Source organism: Oncorhynchus clarkii, chromosome 18, assembly GCF_045791955.1.
Source record: "Oncorhynchus clarkii lewisi isolate Uvic-CL-2024 chromosome 18, UVic_Ocla_1.0, whole genome shotgun sequence".
Lineage (NCBI taxonomy): Eukaryota > Metazoa > Chordata > Actinopteri > Salmoniformes > Salmonidae > Oncorhynchus > Oncorhynchus clarkii.
This window is the reverse complement of record NC_092164.1, coordinates 38,132,169-38,153,600: the sequence shown is the minus strand read 5'-3', so window position 1 is coordinate 38,153,600 and position 21,432 is coordinate 38,132,169. Positions and strand designations below refer to the sequence as shown.

General features: G+C 40.7%; 2 protein-coding genes across 2 annotated transcripts; both read left to right on the top strand.

The window, feature by feature from the left end:
* The first annotated feature begins 681 nt into the window (after positions 1-681).
* LOC139373460 (collectin-12-like) lies at positions 682-21,432 on the top strand. Its single transcript, XM_071113994.1, has 6 exons — positions 682-965; positions 9,392-9,517; positions 10,203-10,397; positions 11,607-11,824; positions 13,624-13,739; positions 20,661-21,432. Exons 1-6 carry the CDS (start codon positions 857-859, stop codon positions 20,809-20,811), a joined length of 915 nt encoding a protein of 304 aa, XP_070970095.1. The 5' UTR covers positions 682-856; the 3' UTR covers positions 20,812-21,432.
* LOC139373459 (uncharacterized) lies at positions 16,215-19,383 on the top strand. The gene has a single exon (XM_071113993.1). The coding sequence runs from the start codon at positions 16,477-16,479 to the stop codon at positions 17,419-17,421; it is 945 nt and encodes a 314-aa protein (XP_070970094.1). The 5' UTR covers positions 16,215-16,476; the 3' UTR covers positions 17,422-19,383.

The following is a 21,432-nucleotide window of genomic DNA, read 5'->3' as shown; positions in this document are numbered from 1 at the left end:
TCTAAAATGACATTGGAGGCGGCTTATGGTAGAGAAATTAGCATTAAATTCTCTGGCAACAGCTCTGGTGGATATTCCTGCAGTCAGCATGTTAATTGCACGCTCCCTCAAAACTTGAGACATCTGTGGCATTATGTTGTGTGACAAAACTTCACATTTAAGAGTGGCCTTTTATTGACCCCCAGCACAAGGTCCACCTGTGTAATGTTCTTTAAATTGTTTCTTGATATGCCACACCTGTCAGGTGGATGGATTATCTAGGCAAATGAGATATGCTCATTAACAGGGATGTAAACAAATTTGTGCACAACATTTTAGAGAAATACAATTTCTGCGACCCACATTTTACATGTTGCATTTATATTTTGTTCAGTGTAAATTAGTCCTATTAAATGTCCCACAATACAGACATAAAAAAAACACAAAACGATACATAGGCTACTAATCTTATATTCTACTTCAATAGTTAATTAATGGTGTATTAATTAGTACAGTTATTACCTTTTTTTTTAAATATTTGTAAAAGGTTTTTTCTTCTTCAGAATTGTCATAAAAAATGCAAAAAAAATGCATATGTATGGCAATGCACTTATGTCATTATTATGTAATAATATCATTGATCAACAAATTGCCCTAGGCACAGGAAACTGCGCAATGTTGAACGATCAGAAACGTCATTCTTCTTGTTGTCCAATGTCCATGCTATAATACAAAACATGCTCCCCACCTCTGGCTAAATTCTCTGTTTATTTTCACCTCGCATTCACATAATTTGTGACGGGGTGGTATCACAATAGTCTAGTTCTAGCTGCTGAATCAGTTTCTTATTGACGAGGATCACCGTGCGAGAGGCGAGATGGTTGATATGGGATCAACAGCATGCGATGGGATGTATTCTAAACTTATCGACAAAGATAGTCAATATTTGGACGATTCAGAGCTGCGCGGTCCTGAAGTGCACACGGGTAAGAACATCAAAAAGTGTTTCCTGTACAAAGGAATTGATTTAGGGAAATTATACAAATGATCTAAAATGTTACAGTAAAGAAAGCAGCAGGTATTGGAAATATCCTTCATGGTTTTGAAATGTATGGCTTGTGGGACAAGAACACAATTCAAATGACTACAATATGACAAAAACAATATGCATAATTTCCAGCAAAGAGAGCCTGATATGAAGGATTTACATTGTAAAGTTTCGGGAGTTATTTTGGTTATTCAGTGTTCACTCAGGCATGATGTGTATTGCATTCAAAATAAAGTTATCTCAGGGTTGCTATATCGTGTCTTTCATCATTACCTTCTTGTCCAATCAACTCAATTGAATAGACACCGCTTCTAATTCATATTCAATATGCTTCCTTCCACGTATCTGACACCATAGCTAAAAGTAAAATAATTATGTAATCGTATATTATAGAACTATCAGAAGTTCTGAAAATCAATAGTTCTTTATCAAGAGATGTTAGTTCAATTAAATCTAGCATCTAATGTGAAAAAATATATTTGCGTGCTGTGTCTTTAATATTTCGAAGTAAAAAATAATTTAAATTTCAAAATGTGTCAATCTGGTCATCTGGCACACCCCAGCAGTTGCCTTCCAGCACTAGCATACCTGATTCAACTAGTCAATTTATATCCAAGCCATTGCTGCAATATGACAAAATGTGCGACAGCTGGGTTCTCCGAGAAACAGATGTGAAAATACTGAGTGCATACAGTGCACCACAGGAAATATTATTTACAGGAATCCCATATAAAATGGGGAATTTTCTCCAAACGGTTAACAAGCTACACCCTCTTCCCATTCAGCCCACGTAGTGTTCCCGGAATCCTCCTCCTACCTCGGTGTGCGGTAGCAACGACTCGTCCAAACAAGCTCGTGACATTTAACAGCAAGATACATGTTCTTCGTGTACTGATTGCACATTTGCGTGGACATGTGTAATTTCACAACCTGGAATATCAACAACCATAATCCTGCATTACAAATACGATGGGAGATGTGATTCAACAACAGGCATTTTGTGAATCATCGGGGAGCAAGAGGTAGCCAACTAGCAACACAGAAGAGCAGAATAGTCACGAGTTTTCTTCTTTGCGTAACTTCTGTTCCTATTTTAACAGTTGGCTCAAACAAACATCAAATCAACAGTTCTTCATCAATTCTACAAGTACGGAATTAAATTGATAGGGTATATACAGTACCTAATGAATAGTAGCCAGTAGCATGTTTCCTTATCAAGCACCCACAATAACAATTGTGTATTCCAATCATTAGGGCTATATTTCAAGGATTACAAAATTCTCATTTTATTTGAACTCTTTTTTCTTTTTGTGCAAACCACATAAAAAATGCAGTCGCCCCCACAATACTCGATGCATTGGTTGAAGTTCAATGTTACATGAAAATCGCTCTATCATCATATGTCATGTTGGCTTAGATCAATGTCGATTAAAATGTGCAAATCAACTTCATTGGAGGTACACAAGACATTCCCCGCCTTTCATCCCAGCCGTCCGGCCGTTACCGAGAACAACATAGCGGATTTTCGTGTTAGAAGAAAAATTTAATTATTGCCCTGACCTAGCTCAACATAGACGTTGGATAAGAACAAGATGACAGTGTCCATAAAGTGACAATTAGACTTACCACCTTTCGGACTGAATACGTTTGTAGGGGCAAAGTTATGATAACATGTATAATTTATCCTCTCACGTGAAAATCTCTGTCCATTAAGAACCAACGATGTGCTGCTTCCTTTTTGTAGCATTTCTGACTATGCTAACATCTTTTCAGCTGAATCTCAGTTCTAAAACCAGACCAAAGCACTTGGGTTGCGCAGCAACAGCACTAGTGGCTAGCTAACACCAGTCGGATGAGAGGCAAGTACAAGAAAAGGAAGGTATCTATATTTTGCTAAGGAAGGTTTTTCACATGGCTGAAGTCGATCTGTGTAAACTGTTGGCCTTAACAATTGCATGTAAACAGAGTTCAAACAAATAAGCACAAATAATGCCTTGATCACACCGACCGTGTCATTGCATTTTGGTACACCAGAAGTACACTCACGCCTCGATCACACCGACCATGTCATTGCATTTTGGTACACCAGAAGTACACTCACGTCTCGATCACACCGACCGTGTCATTGCATTTTGGTACACCAGAAGTACACTCACGCCTTGATCACACCGACCGTGTCATTGCATTTTGGTACACCAGAAGTACACTCACGCCTCGATCACACCGACAGTGTCATTGCATTTTGGTACACCAGAAGTACATTCATTTCCCAATGGAACGCTGCATTTGCCTTGCAGCATTGCGTTGCAGAGGCAGTTGCGGTGTGTCCTGTGTGGTGCATGTGTTGAATTGGTTGCAGAAGGTGAATGTTGAACTTTTGTTGCGCACATATCCAGATGATGCGGTGTCCCATTTTGCACAATTGCTACAGTGACGCTCATAGTGGGGTGTTGCAGTCAAGTGCTAACAGTCAGTATCTAAATAATATGTTCGAACAGTCAGTATCTAAATAATATCTGTGAAATGCTTGATAGTGTATGTGTTGTAAACAGAGAGGTCTACTTTCTCGGGAACCTGAATATTGACTGGTTTTCATCAAGCTGTCCTCTCAAGAGGAAGCTTCTTACCGTAACCAGGTCCTGTAATCTGGTTCAGGTTATTAATCAACCTACCAGGGTGTTTACAAACACTACAGGGAACAAGATCATCCACATGTATCAATCACATTTTTACTAATACTGTAGAACTTTGTTCTAAAGCTGTATCCGTCCGTACCCATTGGATGCAGTGATCACAATATAGTGGCTATATCCAGGAAAGTCAAAGTTCCAATAGCTGGGACTAAAATAATGTATAAGAGATCATACAAAAAAAATTGCTGTGACTCTTATGTGGGTGAGGTTAAAAATATTTGTTGGTCTGATGTGATTAATGAGGAGCATCCAGACGTTGCACTTGATCAATTTATGAAATTGTTTCTTCCAATTATTGATAAACATGCACCTGTTAAGAAACTGACTGTTAGAATTGTTAAGGCTCCATGAATTGATGAGGAATTTAAAAACTGTATGGTTGAAAGAGATGGGGCAAAATGAGTGGCTAATAAGTCTGGCTGTACATCTGACTGGCTTACAAATTGAGAAATGTGACTAAACTCAACAAAAAGAATAAACTTTATTATGAAGCCAAGCTCAATGATATAAAGAATGATGGAGGAAAACTTGATTACTTCATATTAAATTATGGGCAGAAAGACAAATTCAACTCTTCAACATCTTTCATCGAGTCATATGGCTTATTCATCACAAAACCATTTGATGTTGCCAATTATTTTAATGAGTATTTCATTGGCAAAGTGTGCAAACTTATGCAGGAAATGCCCACGACAAACAGTGAGCAATTATATTCATGCATAAAAAACTAATAATTAAATAAAAGCAGTGCAAGTTTGAGTTTTGTAAAGTTAGTGTGGGAGAGGTGGAAAATTATTGTTAATGATCAATAATGCCAAACCACCTGGCATTGACAACTTAGATGGAAAGCTACTGAGGATGGTAGCTGACTCTATAGCCACTCCTATCTGTCATATTTTTAAGCCTAGAGGAAAGTCTTTGTCCTCAGGCCTGGAGGGAAGCCAAAGTAATTTCGCTACCCGAGAGTGGTAAAGCGGCCTTTACTGGTTCTAACAGCAGACCTATAAGCTTGCTGCCAGCTCTTAGCAAGCTGTTGGAAAAAATTATGTTTAACCAAATACAATGCTATTTCTCTGTAAACAAATTAACAACAGATGATTTTCAGCATGCTTATAGAGAAGGGCACACAGGAGGCAGATGGTTGGAGTCTTACAATGTTTATTAATCCAAAGGGGTAGGCAAGAGAATGGTCATGGACAGGCAAAAGGTCAAAACCAGATCAGAGTCCAGGAGGTACAGATTGGCAGACAGGCTTGTTGTCAAGGCAGGCAGAATGGTCAGGCAGGTGGGTACAAGGTCCAGAAACAGGCAAGGGTCAAAACTGGGAGGACTAGAAAAAGGAGAATGTAAAAAGCACGAGAACGGGAAAACCGCTGGTTGACTTGGAAACATACAAGACGAACTGGCACAGAGAGACAGGAAACACAGGGACAAATACACTGGGAAAACAAGCGACACCAGGAGGGGGTGGAGACAATAACGAGGACAGGTGAAACTGATCAGGGTGTGACATCAACATGTACTGCACTGACACAAATTACTGATGATTGGTTGAAAGAAATTGGTAATAAGAAGATTGTGGGAGCTGTACTGTTAAATTTCAGAGCAGCCTTTGATATTATTGACCATAACCTGTTGTTAAAAGCACCTAAGTTTTATGGCTTTTCAACCTCTGCCAGATCGTGGATTCTGAGGTATCTATCCAATATAACTCAAAGGGTTTTCTTTAATGGAAGCGTCTCTAATGTAAAAAATGTAAAGTGTGGTGTACCGCAGGGCAGCTTTCTAGGCCCTCTACTCTTTTCTATTTTTACCAATGACCTGCCACTGGCTTTAAACAAAGCATGTGTGTCCATGTATGCTGATGATTCAACCATATACGCATCAGCAACCACAGCTAATGAAGTCACTGAAACCCTTAACAAAGAGTTGCAGTCTGTTTTGGAATAGGTGGCCAGTAATTAGCTGGTCCTGAACATCTCTAAAACTAAGAGCATTGTATTTGGTACAAGTCATTCCTTAAGTGCTAGACCTCAGTTGAATCCGGTAATGAATGGTGTGGCTGTTGAACAAGTTGAGGAGACGTTACCTTAGATTGTAAATTGTCATTGTCAAAACATATAGATTCAATGGTTGCAAAGATAGGGAGAAGTCTAGCCGTAATAAAGAAATGCTCAGCTTTTTTGACACCACACTCCAAAAAGCTGCAAGGAAAGACCTAGTTAAGCTGCAGCTGGCCCAGAACAGAGCGGCACGTTTTGCTTTTAATTGTAGTCAGAGGGCTGATATAAATACTATGCATGCCAGTCTCTTGGCTAAGAGATGAGGAGAAACTGACTGCATCACTTCTTCTTTTTATAAGAAACATTCATGTGTTGAAAATAGAGGTCGACCGATTATAATTTTTCAACGCCGATACCGATTATTCGAGGACCAAAAAAGCCGAGACCGATTAATCGGCCGATTAAAAAATAAATAATAATAATAATAAATTAATAATATATATATATATATATATATATATTTTTAAATGTTATTTATTTGTAATAATGACAATTACAACAATACTGAATGCACACTTATTTTAACTTAATATTATACATCAATAAAAATATATTTAGCCTCAAATAAATAATGAAACATGTTCAATTTGGTTTAAATAATGCCGAAACAAAGTGTTGGAGAAGTAAAAGTGCAATATGTGCCATGTAAAAAAGCTTGAGTTTGAGTTCCTTGCTCAGAACATGAGAACATATGAAAGTTGGTGGTTCCTTTTAACACGAGACTTCAATATTCCAAGGTAAGAGGTTTTAGGTTGTAGTTAATATAGTATTTCTAGGACTATTTCTCTTTATACCATTTGTATTTCATATACCTTTGACTATTGGATGTTCTTATAGGCACTATAGTATTGCCAGTGTAACAGTATAGCTTCCGTCCCTCTCCTCGCCCCTACCTGGGCTCGAACCAGGAACACATCGACAACAGCCACACTCGAAGCAGCGTTACCCATCACTCCACAAAAGCCGCGGCCTTTGCAGAGCAAGGGGAATAACTACTCCAAGTCTCAGAGCGAGTGACGTTTGAAACGCTATTAGCGCGCACCCCGCTAACTAGCTATTCATTTCACATCGTTACACCAGCCATTAGGCTGATAGGCTTGAAGTCATAAACAGAGCTGTGCTTGCGACGAGCTGCTGGCAAAATCACACTAAAGTGCTGTTTGAATGAATGCTTACGAGCCTGCTGCTGCCTACCGTCGCTCAGTCAGACTGCTCTATCAAATCATAGACTTAATTCTAACATAATACCACACAGAAATACGAGCCTTTGGTCATTAATATAGTTGAATCCGGAAACTATCATTTCGAAAACAAAACGTTTATTATTTCAGTGAAATATGGAACCGTTCTGTATTTTATCTAATGGGTGGCATCCCTAAGTCTAAATATTCTTGTTACATTGCACAGCCTTCAATGTTATGTCATAATTACGTACAATTCTGGCAAATTAGTTCGCAATTGGCCAGGCTGCCCAAGCTGTTGCATATACCCTGACTCTGCGTGCAATGAACGCAAGAGAAATGACACAATTTCACCTGGTTAATATTGCCTGCTAACCTGGATTTCTTTTAGCTAAATATGTAGGTTTAAAAATATACACTTCTGTGTATTGATTTTAAGAAAGGCATTGGTGTTTATGGTTAGGTACAGTCGTCCAACGATTGTGCTTTTTTCACAAATGCGCTTTTGTTAAATCATCCCCCAGCGTTGCATTGATTATATGCAACGCAGGACACACTAGATAAACAAGTAATAACATCAATCATGTGTAGTTATAACTAGTGATTATGATTGATTGATTGTTTTTTATAAGATAAGTTTAATGCTAGCTAGCAACTTACCTTGGCTTCTACTGCATTCGCATAACAGGCAGGCTCCTCGTGGAGTGCAATGAGAGGCAGGTGGTTAGAGCGTTGGACTAGTTAACTGTAAGGTTGCAAGATTGGATCCCCCGAGCTGACATCGGCAAAATCGGAGCCCAAAAATACCAATTTCCGATTGTTATTAAAACGTGAAATCGGCCATTCCAATTAATCGGCCGATCTCTAGTTGAAAATCCTAAGTTGTTTGCATAGTCAACTTCCACACAGCTCTGACACACACACTTATTCCACCAGCCATGCCACCAGGGGTCTTTTCATAGTCCCCAAATCAAGACAAATTTCAAGAAAACGTACAGTATTATGTAGAGCCCTTATTGCATGGAACTTCCATCTCATATTGCTCAAATAAACAGCAAACCTGGTTTCAAAAAACAGAAAGCAACACCTAGCGGCACCACGCCTCTCCCCTATTTGACCTAGATAGTTTGTGTGTATGCATTGATATGTAGGCTACGTGTGCCTTTATAAAAATGTACGTAGTTCTGTTCTTGTCTAATGTTGTTCTGTATTATGTCATTATGTTTCATGTTTTGTGTGGACCCCAGGAAGAGTAGCTGCTGCTTTTGCAACAGCTAATGGGGATCCTAATAAAATACCAAATCAAATTTTATTGGTCACATATTTAGCAGATATTATTGCGGGTGTAGTGAAATGCTTGTGTTCCTAACTCCAACAGTGCAGTAGTATCTAACAATTCACAACAATACACACAAATCTAAAAGTAAAAGTATGGAAATAAGAAATATATTAATATTAGATTGATCAATGTCAGAGTGGCATTGACTAAAATACAGTAGAATAGAATATATAGAACATATATACATTTGAGATAAGTAAAGCAGCATGTAAACATTATTTAAACATTATTAAAGTGACTTGTGTTCCATTTTTAAAGTGGCCAATGATTCCAAGTCTAGGGCATCAGCCTCTACACAGGTGCACCTTGTGCTGGTGACAATAAAAGGCCACTTTAAAATGTTTTTCACACAACACAATGCCACAAGTGTCTCAAGTTTTGGGGGAGTGTGCAATTGGCACGCTGACTGCAGGAATGTCCACCAGAGTTGTTGCCAGATAATTTTCTTATTTCTCTACCATAAGCTGCCTCCAACGTCATTTTAGTGCACCTGGCACCTACTACCATACCCCATTCAAAGGCACTTAAATATTTTGTCGTGCCCATTCACCCTCTCAATGGCACACATACACAATCCATGTCTCAATTGTCTCAAGGCTTAAAAAAATCCTTCTTTAACTTGTCTCCTCCATTTCATCTACACTGATTGAAGTGGATTTAACAAGTGACATCAGTAAGGAATCATAGCTTTCCCCTGGATTCACCTGGTCAGTTTTGTATACTTTGTGTATTTAGGCTTGCTAATGACATGTCATAGCACCTCTCTTTCAATTATACTTAATAGTTTTTGATTTCATACTTATTTTCCATACTTTGTACAATGATTCATGAAGTCTATTAAAAAAAACACATATGTTTCTTTGTCTGTAGGATTAGTTGAAATTCTGAGAAGATTTCAGTGTAAGCATGTTGTCCATCCCCAACCTGCAGACAGTAGGCTGTAGTATAGTATCTGATTGTGCCATCAAGTGTTTCTGGTGCACAAAAGCCCCCAAAAACTGCATACAGGGCAATTAGCACCAACATTTTCAACTGAAACAGAGCTCAATACACTGGTGTCATGTACTTCTCTGTGTCCTCCATAACAGTGTCTGTTCCCTCACTGAGAGCAGGCTCCAGACAGAGTGGCCAAGGGCCCTACAGGTTAGCCACGGGCTGCCTAGCCACACTCTGTGCTGTCCTGCTGCTGTCCGTCATCGCTGTGAGCACCCACTGTGAGTAATCAAACACACAACCACCACACAACGTTGCTTCAATGGTGCCTCCATAAACCACTTCCTGATGTACCATTGTGTCCCAATGAGGGGAGGGGAGGGGAGGGTGGATTCATGGAATCTGATTACAGTGTATTGGGCTGCCAGGGAATTACATTGTGAAACATGTCTTCCCCAGCCAACAAAGTTTAAGTGCTACCAGTTACTTATTTGTGTTGTATCATTTATTTCCCACATCTCAACGGTCCCAAGGGTTAGTCATAAGGTTAGCAGTGTGGTTAAGGATTGCTTTAAAATCAGATGTTTTGTCTCCAGTACATGTGTCATCCCAGTAAATGCAACCTGCATAAAACAACTGATTTGAAACTCTACGTGCACACTGACAAAATGTGAGGTCAAAAAGCAGTGTTGAGTCAGTGATTGCTGCTCCTGAACAAATCTTACCCTGAACAAATCTTAGGGCCGCAGTTGACGATTTCATCCTCAGCTCGTTAATGAATAGACATTTGCGTGTTTTGTTCCATGGGGGATACCTTCCCATGACTTATGGCTGCCAAGTTCAACTAGCCTTTTCAAAGGAACCTCGCCACATCTGCCCTACACTCATCTTATACTTTGTCTTTGCCTTCCATTCTTTAAAGACTTGTTGTTTTTCCTGCTTCCCTGCTTCTTGTCTTCCTCTCAGATAAGAACCTTTATCAGAGCTTGCACAATGAGCATCTGGCTCCTCTGCCTCAGAATGACTCTGGTGGTCAAATCCAGATGCAGAGGCAGACCACCAATGTGACCACCCTGACTGAAGCCCTGAGAAAATTGCTGATGGAGAAAGAAGACCTTGTGAAGGAGAGAGAGGAACTTCTGGCTAGGTTGGCCAAATCAGGTCAGCTGTGTGTGTGTGTGTGTGTGTGTGTGTGTGTGTGTGTGTGTGTGTGTGTGTGTGTGTGTGTGTCATGACTTCAGGGGTGCAACTTTCATTGGGGACGGGGGGGACATGCCCCTCCACCACATTCTGAAATTGCATTTTTGTCCCCCCCAGTTTTATCATTGGAATGTGATTCAAATCGAGGCAAAGGTGTGCTTTAGGACCATGTGGACGCCTCCTAGCAGTTGGGTAGGCTGTTCGGAGTGTTTATCCGACTGGATAAAAAAAAGAAAATAAGTTATGTCTATGGGATCAATATCATGCCAAATGTCTTCGTAAATGTAAATCACCAATCCACAAATATAAATCACTTTCCAAAAATGTAAATCACCAATCAACAAATGTAAATAACTATCCACAAATTTCCAAAATTTCCAAAAATTACTATCCACACTTTCCAAAAATGTAAATACACCACAATAGTGTTGCAAATATAAAGTAATCTAGGGCAAGGGTTTCGATTATTTACGTTGGACATACTATGGTTACACATGTGGTTAACATATTATGGTTACCATACTATACATTTCTGCAGCCCTGAAAGGCAGGCATCAACATGGCCGAACGAAAGGCTGCCAGCAATTTATAGAAATCGCATTCTATGAGTACAAACCTTTTTTCTACACCTACAAATCACTTTCTACCGCGATAACTTTTTTCTGTGTGAGAACTTCTTGTCTACGCATGAGAACTTCTTGTCTACGCATGAGAACTTTTTCTTGTCGTCAAATCCCTGCCAAAAGTCAGGTGACCTAAGCGCTGGAGTTGCAGGTTTGCCAGATCTGTCATGTTTGCGCATATCTCTCCTATGTGAAAATCTTTATGGCAGTGATTTTACTTAAGGCCCTCGTTTTACAAATACAAATCAAAAGGTGTTTGTTTGTGGATCGTGAATTGCATTAGTGGAAAGTGATGTACATTTGTGGATGGTGATTTACATTTGTGGATTGGTGATTTACATTTGTGGATTGGGGATTTACATTTGTGGATTGGTGATTTACATTTTTGGAAAGTGATTTACATTTGTGAATACATTTGGTATGATATTGATCCCATATATGTCCCCTCCACTTCTAAAACCAAAGTTGCGCCCCTGCGTGACATGATGCTGAAGTAAATCAAACATTTGCTGTCGATCTAAATCCTACCCTCTGCTGTGTATGACAGAACCAGAGCAAACATCACCCACATTACTCCCATCTCCACTGTCACCTCCGTCAATCCCATTGCCCCCTTCAACCCCACTAACCTGTCCTCCGGACTGGCTGGTGTTCAACAGAAGCTGCTACTACATCTCCACCAGGAGTATGACCTGGCCGGACAGCCAGACCTGGTGCAAGGAGAAAATAGGACACCTGGCCATCATACACACTGCTGAGGAACAGGTGAGAGAGAGGGGAGAGAGAGGCAGGGATGGGGGAAGAGAGAGAAGGGGGTGGAGTTAAAGATGGAAAGAGAGGTAGGAAAAGGGAGAAAGGCGGGTGGGAAAGAGAGTAGAGGAGGAGGGATGTGGTGGATTAGACACTGTTGATTTTCTCAAATATCTGGCAAGGCTGGAAATAACCAATCAATAGGGAAGATAAAGCCCAACGTCAACGAGTTTTGGGGTTCATGATAATTAGTCTAAACCAATTTCTCCTGGTAGAATGGAGTAATTGAGGGAATGTTCTTTAATCATGTCTCCTGTTGTAGACGTCATCATTCACATCCCAATGTAATCATGTCTCCTGTTGTAGACGTCATCATTGACATCCCAATGTAATCTTGTCTCCTGTTACAGACGTCATCATTCACATCCCAATGTAATCATGTCTCCTGTTGTAGACGTCATCATTCACATCCCAATGTAATCATGTCTCCTGTTGTAGACTTCATCATTCACATCCCAATGTAATCTTGTCTCCTGTTGAAGACGTCATCATTCACATCCCAATGTAATCTTGTCTCCTGTTGTAGACGTCATCATTCACATCCCAATGTAATCATTTCTCCTGTTACAGACGTCATCATTCACATCCCAATGTAATCGTGTCTCCTGTTGTAGACATCATCATTCACATCCCAATGTAATCATGTCTCCTGTTACAGACGTCATCATTCACATCCCAATGTAATCGTGTCTCCTGTTGTAGACGTCATCATTCACATCCCAATGTAATCGTGTTTCCTGTTGTAGACGTACGTCATCATTCACATCCCAATGTAATCATGTCTCCTGTTGTAGACGTCATCATTCACATCCCAATGTAATCGTGTCTCCTGTTACAGACGTCATCATTCACATCCCAATGTAATCATGTCTCCTGTTGTAGATGTCATCATTCACATCCCAATGTAATCATGTCTCCTGTTACAGACGTCATCATTCACATCCCAATGTAATCGTGTCTCCTGTTGTAGACGTCATCATTCACATCCCAATGTAATCGTGTTTCCTGTTGTAGACGTACGTCATCATTCACATCCCAATGTAATCATGTCTCCTGTTGTAGACGTCATCATTCACATCCCAATGTAATCGTGTCTCCTGTTACAGACGTCATCATTCACATCCCAATGTAATCATGTCTCCTGTTGTAGATGTCATCATTCACATCCCAATGTAATCTTGTCTCCTGTTACAGACGTCATCATTCACATTCCAATGTAATCATGTCTCCTGTTATAGACGTCATCATTCACATCCCAATGTAATCATGTCTCCTGTTGTAGACGTCATCATTCACATCCCAATGTAATCATGTCTCCTGTTGTAGACGTCATCATTCACATCCCAATGTAATTATGTCTCCTGTTGTAGACATCATCATTCACATCCCAATGTAATCATTTCTCCTGCTGTAGACATTGTCACATTCCAATGTAATCATGTCTCCTGTTATCAACGTCATCATTCACATCCCAAAGTAATCATGTCTCCTGTTATCAACGTCATAATTCACATCCCAATGTAATCGTGTCTCCTGTTGTAGACGTCATAATTCACATCCCAATGTAATCTTGTCTCCTGTTATCAACGTCATCATTCACATCCCAATGTAATCATGTCTCCTGTTGTAGACGTCATCATTCACATCCCAATGTAATCATTTCTCCTGCTGTAGACATTGTCACATTCCAATGTAATCATGTCTGCTGCTATAGACATTGTCACATCCCAATGTAATCATGTCTCCTGCTATAGACATTTCTGTGGAACCAGTTACCTCGGGGCCACTGGAATGCCTACTGGTTTGGAATCAGTGACGAGACGGCTGAGGCAGACTGGCTTTGGGTCGATGGAACCAAATTGGTCGGGGGGTAAGTTTTTGGCTTTGCTAGGCTACAACAAAAATGTGGGCGGGTTTCGTGGATGCCTAGATTCAATCAGATCAGGCGTTAACTGGCGATAGCAGACACCCGCACAGGGGGGATGTTTTGGCGGAGTGTCAGAGGTAGAACTGCGTTGGAGCCGTCATATCGCTGCTCTTGCTATCATTGTCACAAGTCACCCCCACCTTACTCAGATTAGAAGTTCAGAGCGAGAAAGTGCAGGCTGTATAGAAATAATGACGCTCAAATTGAAAAATCCTGAAATAAAATAATAAGGGTTTCTGTCATCGTAATGGAGGTGTAGATTACATCTCACATTCTAGTGTTCCAACTTGTTAACAGGGCTACATGGGATTTCTGTTCATGTGACTCCCTGCAGCCAATAGCAATGCCCGCTTCAGGTATAATGCCAGGACAGCTAAAGCAGTTCCACCACCGACACCACCAAAACAACCACTATGTCTGCTAAAGCGGATCTGGTTGAATAGAGCCCTAAATCTACCCCAGGATTATATTGGATTCAATCAACACTAAATGATTGGCTACATACACATGGCCTATATTATTTCTGGACTGTGGTGGTTCATTAAAAACATATTAAATCACAGACCATAGGTCTAACTAACCATGTAAACCACGATTAGGGGATGTTCATTAATCAATCAATCAAATGTATTTGAAAAGCCCTTCTTACATCAGCAGATGTCGCAAAGTGCTGTACAGAAACCCAGTCTAAAACCCCAAACAGCAAGCAATGCAGATGTAGAATCACAATGGCTAGGGAAAAACTCCCTAGAAAGGCCGGAACCTAGAAAGAAACCTAGAGAGGAACCAGGCTCTGAGAGGTGGCCAGTCCTCTTCTGGCTGTGCCGGGTGGAGATTATAAGAGTACATGACCATTAAGGCCAGATTGTTCTTTAAGATGTTCAAACATTCATAGATGACCAGCAGTGATTGTAGAGGGTGCTACAGGTCAGAACCTCAGGAGTAAATGTCAGTTGGCTTTTTATAGCCGAGCATTCAGAGATCGAAACAGCAGGTGCGGGACAAGGTAGCACGTCCAGTGAACAGGATCAGGGTTCCATAGCTGCAGGCAGAACAGTCGAAACTGGAGCAGCAGCACGGCCAAGTGAACTGGGGACAGCCAGGAGTCAGCCAGGTAGTCCTGAGGCATGATCCTAGGGCTCAGGTCCTCCGGGTGTGGAGGGAGAGAGGGAGAGAGAATATGAGGGAGCATGCTCAAATTCACACAGGACACAGAATAAGACAGGAAAATGACACCAGATACAACAAACTGTCCCTAGCCCCCCAGCACATAGACTATTGCAGCATAGATACTGGAGGCTGAGACAGGGGTGGGTTGGGGGACACTGTGGCCCCGTCCGAGGATACCCACGGACAGGACCAACCAGGCAGGATATATAACCACCTTCACACCCCTACGTCAGACTACACTCAATCATAGGACCTACTGACGAGATGAGTCTACAGTAAAAACTTAAAGGTCGAGACCGAGTCTGTGTCTCTCACATGGATAGGCAGACCATTCCATAAATATTGAGCACTATAAGAGAAAGCCCTGCCTCCAGCTGTTTGCTTAGAAATTCTAGGGACAATATGGAGGCCTGCATCTTGTGACCATATCTGTACGTGTAGGTATGTACGGCAGGACCAAATCGGAGAGATAGGTAGCCCATATAATGCTTTGTAGGTTAGCAGTGGAGTAATATGATCATTTGCACTATCTGTGCGCATAGTGTTCATGTTAATGTTACTACTTAGCTTTTTCGGCTGGTGGAGGTCCTGTCCAGATAAAGCATCCGGGGTAAAAGTTGAATGAAAAAGTTGAGTGGAGAAAAAAACGAAGACATTGGTAAATGTATTAAAAGTTCAAAACAAGAAGTTTGGCAGATAGCCAAGTAGCAACAAACAGCCCAACAGCACAGAGATAAGTCTGTAAACCAGGATTCAGCAACTCCTGTTTAATTTGAGTCTGTGGCACTAATGTAATATGAAAGCCTGCTTTATCTTGTACAAATTAGCATATTAATGTAGTTTTTCACATTTTTGTTGTTTACTCAGTCCTATGTTTTCGCAGTTGGTACCTGTGATGCAAACAGCTTATGGTTCATTTGACTGTGTTTTTCATACCCAGGCGTGTGCTATTCTGTAGGCCCCTACCCCATTTGGTTGTCCAGCATTACACGTCTGCAGTTGAGCACCTGCCCATTTGCATTGATGGACAGGATCGCAATGGATGACTCTGCCTTTTTATATGCTGTAAATGTGACCTTTTTGGTGTTGTAGCTGTCTGACAAATTCATGTTTTGCCTTCTGCACGCTCTGAGCCACCCAAAAGATTACCAGAGAGTCTGTATACTGTTATGAGACTATCAACATGCTGCCTAAGGAACTTCTGGGCCAAGAATACCCCCCCCCCCCCCCCCCCCGCCCCACCCCCAACCCAGCACAACTTTCATTCAAGATGAAATGTTCCATTTCAGTGGGTTTGTCAAATACTTGCAGCCCAACCCCTCCTCCCCAATGTTGTCAATGTTCTATATTTGCATTCTCATTTTGGGCTAATGTAACTTGCAGCTTATTAGGCCCAGTTTCCACATGTTCAATGCAAATGCGGCATTTGAGCTTCTAGAGGTCGGAAAGACAAGATGTCACTGCAAGCATAAACCTTGTCTTGTCAGAACTGCAGGATCAGCACATCGGGATGGACAACCTGGCGTTTGTCAGCGTCAATGTGACTTTCATTGCAATCAGCGTATTTGCAAACGTATTTTTTGCCTTCTGCCTGCTCTGTCCTCAGCGCGGCAGAGAGGGACTCAAACAGCCTATGAAGACACTACTGGAATCTTTAGTTTGCTGCACCATTGTTTTCTTGGTTTCTGTTATTGCAATAAAATATTTCCTCTTCACGGAACATCTGAAGCTCAGGCTCGCTGCTAGTATGCTAGTGGAGTACACTTTCCCCACTAGTATGACAACCTCTGTGTGGCTGAATTTCTTCTACTACACCCAGATCGTCCCTGCTCGGCGAGCTCTCTTCACCCGGGTGAAGAGGAACATCAAAATCATCATTTACTGGGTCCTGTTTATCAACAGGGTCTTGTTTTTGTTTGACATTTCTCTTCATATTCCAGCGATAGTTGATTTACTCAACAGTGCCTCTGGAAATGCAAACGGCACTTACACATCAATGAACAGCACTGCGTCTGCCTCGCCAAGTGCCCTGTTTTACACTGAGACGACACGTCTTGTTTTGAAAATTCTATACATCTTTTTTGGACTCTGTGTGGTAGTCGGGTCGAGCTGTGCCACTGTGCGCTACTTGCACAGACACATGAAGAGCATGAAAGAGAGCGGCAGCCCCTTCTCCGCGCCCCGCCTGCGCAGTCAGATGAGGGCCACCATTACTGGGATCCTGCAGGGAATTCTCTACGTCATTTGCTTTCTGTGGCTCATCTTTTATGTCTTCAAGGACTTTTTCTTTATAACTTTTGACAATAATAGAAATATCTTCTACACAGTCCTCTCTCTGTACACGTTTGGCACCACTGTAAACCTGGGTATTGGTCAGTCGGTTTTCAGACAGAGGGCTGCTGATATTTGGCTCAAGGCTCAACAGGCTGTAAGGTTGTCAGAGTTGCGTGGATGAAACAATCAGTCAGGTGTGTTACACAGAGACTTACGCATTGGTATATTTAAACGTGTAATGCGGAGTTGAGTTAAATAGTCTGCCCCAGGATTATATTGATATATAGATATAATCAATGCTAATAATAATCATTTGGATTCATAGACATGGCTTAAATTATTTAAGATTCAATAGTTTACCAACAAAATTCTTGTTTTTTTTTAACCAGAATTACGCCTTCAACTGTAAGCCTTCACCTGGATTTATTTAAACTGGCCCATAATGTAGTTGGCTATAATCTTTTACAAGATTCATTCATTCATTCTGTGGTCCTCCGTAACTCATCTGGTAGAGAATGGCACTTGCGACGCTAGTAGGTTTGAATTCCGGGACCACCGTAACATGTATGCACACATGACTGTTAGTCGCTTTGGATAAAGGCATCTGCTAAACGGTATATGTTATTATTGGATTTATGTTTCTACATTATGTTTCCCATCTGTATCTGAGATACAAATATGTTATGGTACATTTGACTGTGTTTTTCATCAGGCGTGTGATATTCCTATTTGTTCTTCCGTCCACTTAACTTATTAAGTGGACTATGATAATGGATTTTAAATAGTAATGGATGATATATGATCTGTTTAGTACATAATACAGTACGAAGATTACCAAGATGGATAACTATAGCAAGATGGATAACTAATTGACCTCTATATTCTCTACTGCATGACTGTACTTAAACGAAACTTGTGAAATGTATGACTGTGCTTTGTGTGCCCCATAAAGAAATAATATAAATCAGAAAAATAACAAAAATGTGTAACCCAATGGATCTACATGCAGGAGAAATAGGCTATTACAAACTACTGTTCGGACCCCAGAAATAAAATTACTTCCTGCTTTACTCCTATGGGTACACTCAATATGGCCACCGGTCCACCCATCACAGAGCATTGACTTGAATGTTATTGACCATTCTAGTTGTTCTATTTCTATGAGTCCAAATAACTCCCTATATCTCAGGTAGAGGGGAAAAAGAGAAGGCTGCGGCTCCGGAAACATATAACCGGCACGTTCCTCCCCCGGCCCGCCCCCGCGCCCCTGAATCCCCTTGAAAGATCTGTATCACGTTTCGCGCATGTCTTTCTTTACCTCTACTTTACACATACATTTTTTTGTGGTCACCCTACCTTCACATTTCTCACTGTCAGTCGTGTATGATAATCCTTTAAGCTTTACCAGTGAAACGTCCATGCAGCATCTGCACGCCAAACCATTTGATCTCAAACTATACTATTCTTAGTTATGTACAGTGTTGTTTCGAATCCTGTACAGTGAGCAAATCTTTTAGCAGATAGTGTTAAACAAACTATAGCATACCTGTGTTTTGTTTCAATCAAAGCAGATATTTTGCCTAGTGGTGCATGCTGTTGAGTTGTGGCCGCATGAGAGAAGAATGGTTGATGTGCTTCAGTTTGCTTCCATATGACTGGTTTCACATTTGTCTCCAGCGATCATACGGTTAAATAGATCGAAAACAATTATAATGTATATTTACAATCACCTTATCCTAGCGACTTACTCATTTGCCCAGCTCTTATCAATAGCTCAGCCTCTTATCAATTTGTAAATTACAGTACATGGAGAATTATGTTATTTCTATCATAAAAAATAAAGTCGCTCCACTTGGAAACCAACAGGTTGCTTAACGTTATTCATTGCTTAATTTGATTGTAAAGGGGGTGGAATTACGAGGGAATTAAGTAGACACACCTCCGCCACATCTTCATTTCTTTGATCTCCACCCCCAAGCGAATAGCGAGTGAATAGTTTCACATCGTGTTAGTCATATGTAATGGGATACTCATGGTATACATCCTCCTAGGAAATGTTTAACTAGCAGGTTCTTTCGCGACAAATGCAGCAATAACAAATAATAAAAGATAAGAATATAATCATAAAGTAAATGGCAGTAGAATAGAATACACATTTTAGCAAGACTATAATTTATAGTCCAATATTTACACGTGTATGGGGGGGGGGGGGGGCAAGTGTTATTCTCATGCTTAAATTCAAGGTCAGAATAGACAAGAAAAAATTGCATCAAAGGGGAGTTACGGTCCATTTACGCTCGCAAGTAGAGAATCCTGCACATGCGCAGAGGTTTTGGCACCTTTAGTCCCCGGAAAGAAAGTTCCAGAGAATATGGATCTGCAGCCACTCCGAAAACAGAAACAGCTACTAACTTAGCTTGTTGTCAACCTAGCTCTGGTTCCTATGGACACTGACCTCTGGGACTGTGTGCTCAGGCAGCAACAGTATTGATCTACAGTAAAATAGGACAGGACCGTCTGTGTATACACACATTTACTGGCATGTTTTGGTATGCATACTTTGAAAGAGAACCTTTCCCCTTTGGCCCAGTTTCCCTTCCTCATGGGCCCATAAACTCACTTGTTTTCTCCATGTTCTTCTTCCCTCCTTCAAATTTGTGTCAGCCTGGTCGCCATCATATGATCTCTCTTCCTCATTCTTAATGTGTTTTCAAAAGATATTAGTGTTGCTTCAGATTCCCTTCTCCTTCCTCCTTTTTTTGCTTGTCTTATCCTCCTTCCCATTCTTCAGCATTTCATCCTTATTTCTTCCTCTTTTCTTTCTTTATATTTAGATATTTTTTTTTTTACATATTCCATTGCTTCGTCTTTCCTTACTACTGCTGCAATTAAGACGGCAGTGACAGAGTGAAGAATATGGTACATTATTTTACATTATCTCACCTTTATAACGGTTTGTCTCATTGAGACAAAGAGAGACCTGTAGAGGCACTGCAGATAACCTAGTTCAGTAGCGCACACCAATGGCCAACAGCTATTCTAGTGAAACATATATTATACGCACACATTATCTAACACAAGGTGCCATTGGAACACAGGAGTGATGGTTGCTGATGGTTGCTGATAATGTGCCTCTGTACACCTATGTAGATATTCCATAAAAAATCGGCCGTTTCCAGTTACAATAGTTCTTTACAACATTAGCCATGTCTACACTGTATGTCTGATCAATTTGATGTTATTTTAATGGACAAAAAATGTGCTTTTCTTTCAAAAGCAAGGACATTTATAAGTGACCCCAAACTTTTGAACGTTAGTGTATATATGTTGTTTGTATATGATGTACGTTATACCAAGAGATGTTTTGGTTGAATATGTGTTGTTTTTTTTAATAATGAAACCATTTTTCTCCCTTTATAGCTTTTGGGAGGAAGGCGAGCCCAACAACCACATTGACGAAGACTGTGGCTACATCGTGAAGACGCGCAAGCTGGAGCGCAAGGCGGTGAGCAGCTGGTACGACGCCCCGTGCACCATGTACTGGCCCTTCATCTGTGAGATCGAGATGTAGGCCTATGCACCTGCTACTTAGAGATAAGCACTTACCAGACTCGTGTTGGACCCAGAATTCCTCCCTGTCAACGTCCATAGTGATAGACCAGTGATGACCAACACTTCACCTGCAGAGCTACTGGGTATTCAGGTTTTTGCTCCAACCCTGCTCTAACACATCTGTTTCAGCTAACCAAGGTTCGGATGAGCCGCTGATTAGTAGAATCAGGTGTATTAGAGCAGGGAAAGAGCAAGACCGGTAGCTCTTCAGGAAGATGGTTGGCCACCCCTGTCGTTGACTTTTACAGCATTATCAGGTCTGAAGAGCAATGCTTTACTTTAATAGTATCTACTTTCATTTGCTTTTTCAATTAAACTTTTACTCCAGGAGGATCTTATATAGTTACTGTTGTGTCATTGAAGTGGTCACCACAGTTCAAAATCCTTCTAAAGCAATGTCTGTCAATCAACGGTCATGTTATTTAGATTCATAGAAGAAGAAAAAAATATATATATAAAAAAAAAAAGATTTATGTAAATGTTTTTCATAAAACAGACGATCAAATGATCTATTCATAACAATGCAAATGCATTTGTTTTGGTTTTGTCAATAAAAATGTTGAAAATGGAAAATAGTTCA

Coding starts and splice junctions, on each gene's coding strand:
- LOC139373460 (XM_071113994.1), top strand. CDS start 857: ATGGTTGATATGGGATCAACAGCATGCGATGGGATGTATTCTAAACTT. Junction 966..9,391: donor CGGTCCTGAAGTGCACACGG/GTAAGAACATCA, acceptor CCTCCATAACAG/TGTCTGTTCCCTCACTGAGA. Junction 9,518..10,202: donor CATCGCTGTGAGCACCCACT/GTGAGTAATCAA, acceptor TCTTCCTCTCAG/ATAAGAACCTTTATCAGAGC.
- LOC139373459 (XM_071113993.1), top strand. CDS start 16,477: ATGGACAACCTGGCGTTTGTCAGCGTCAATGTGACTTTCATTGCAATC.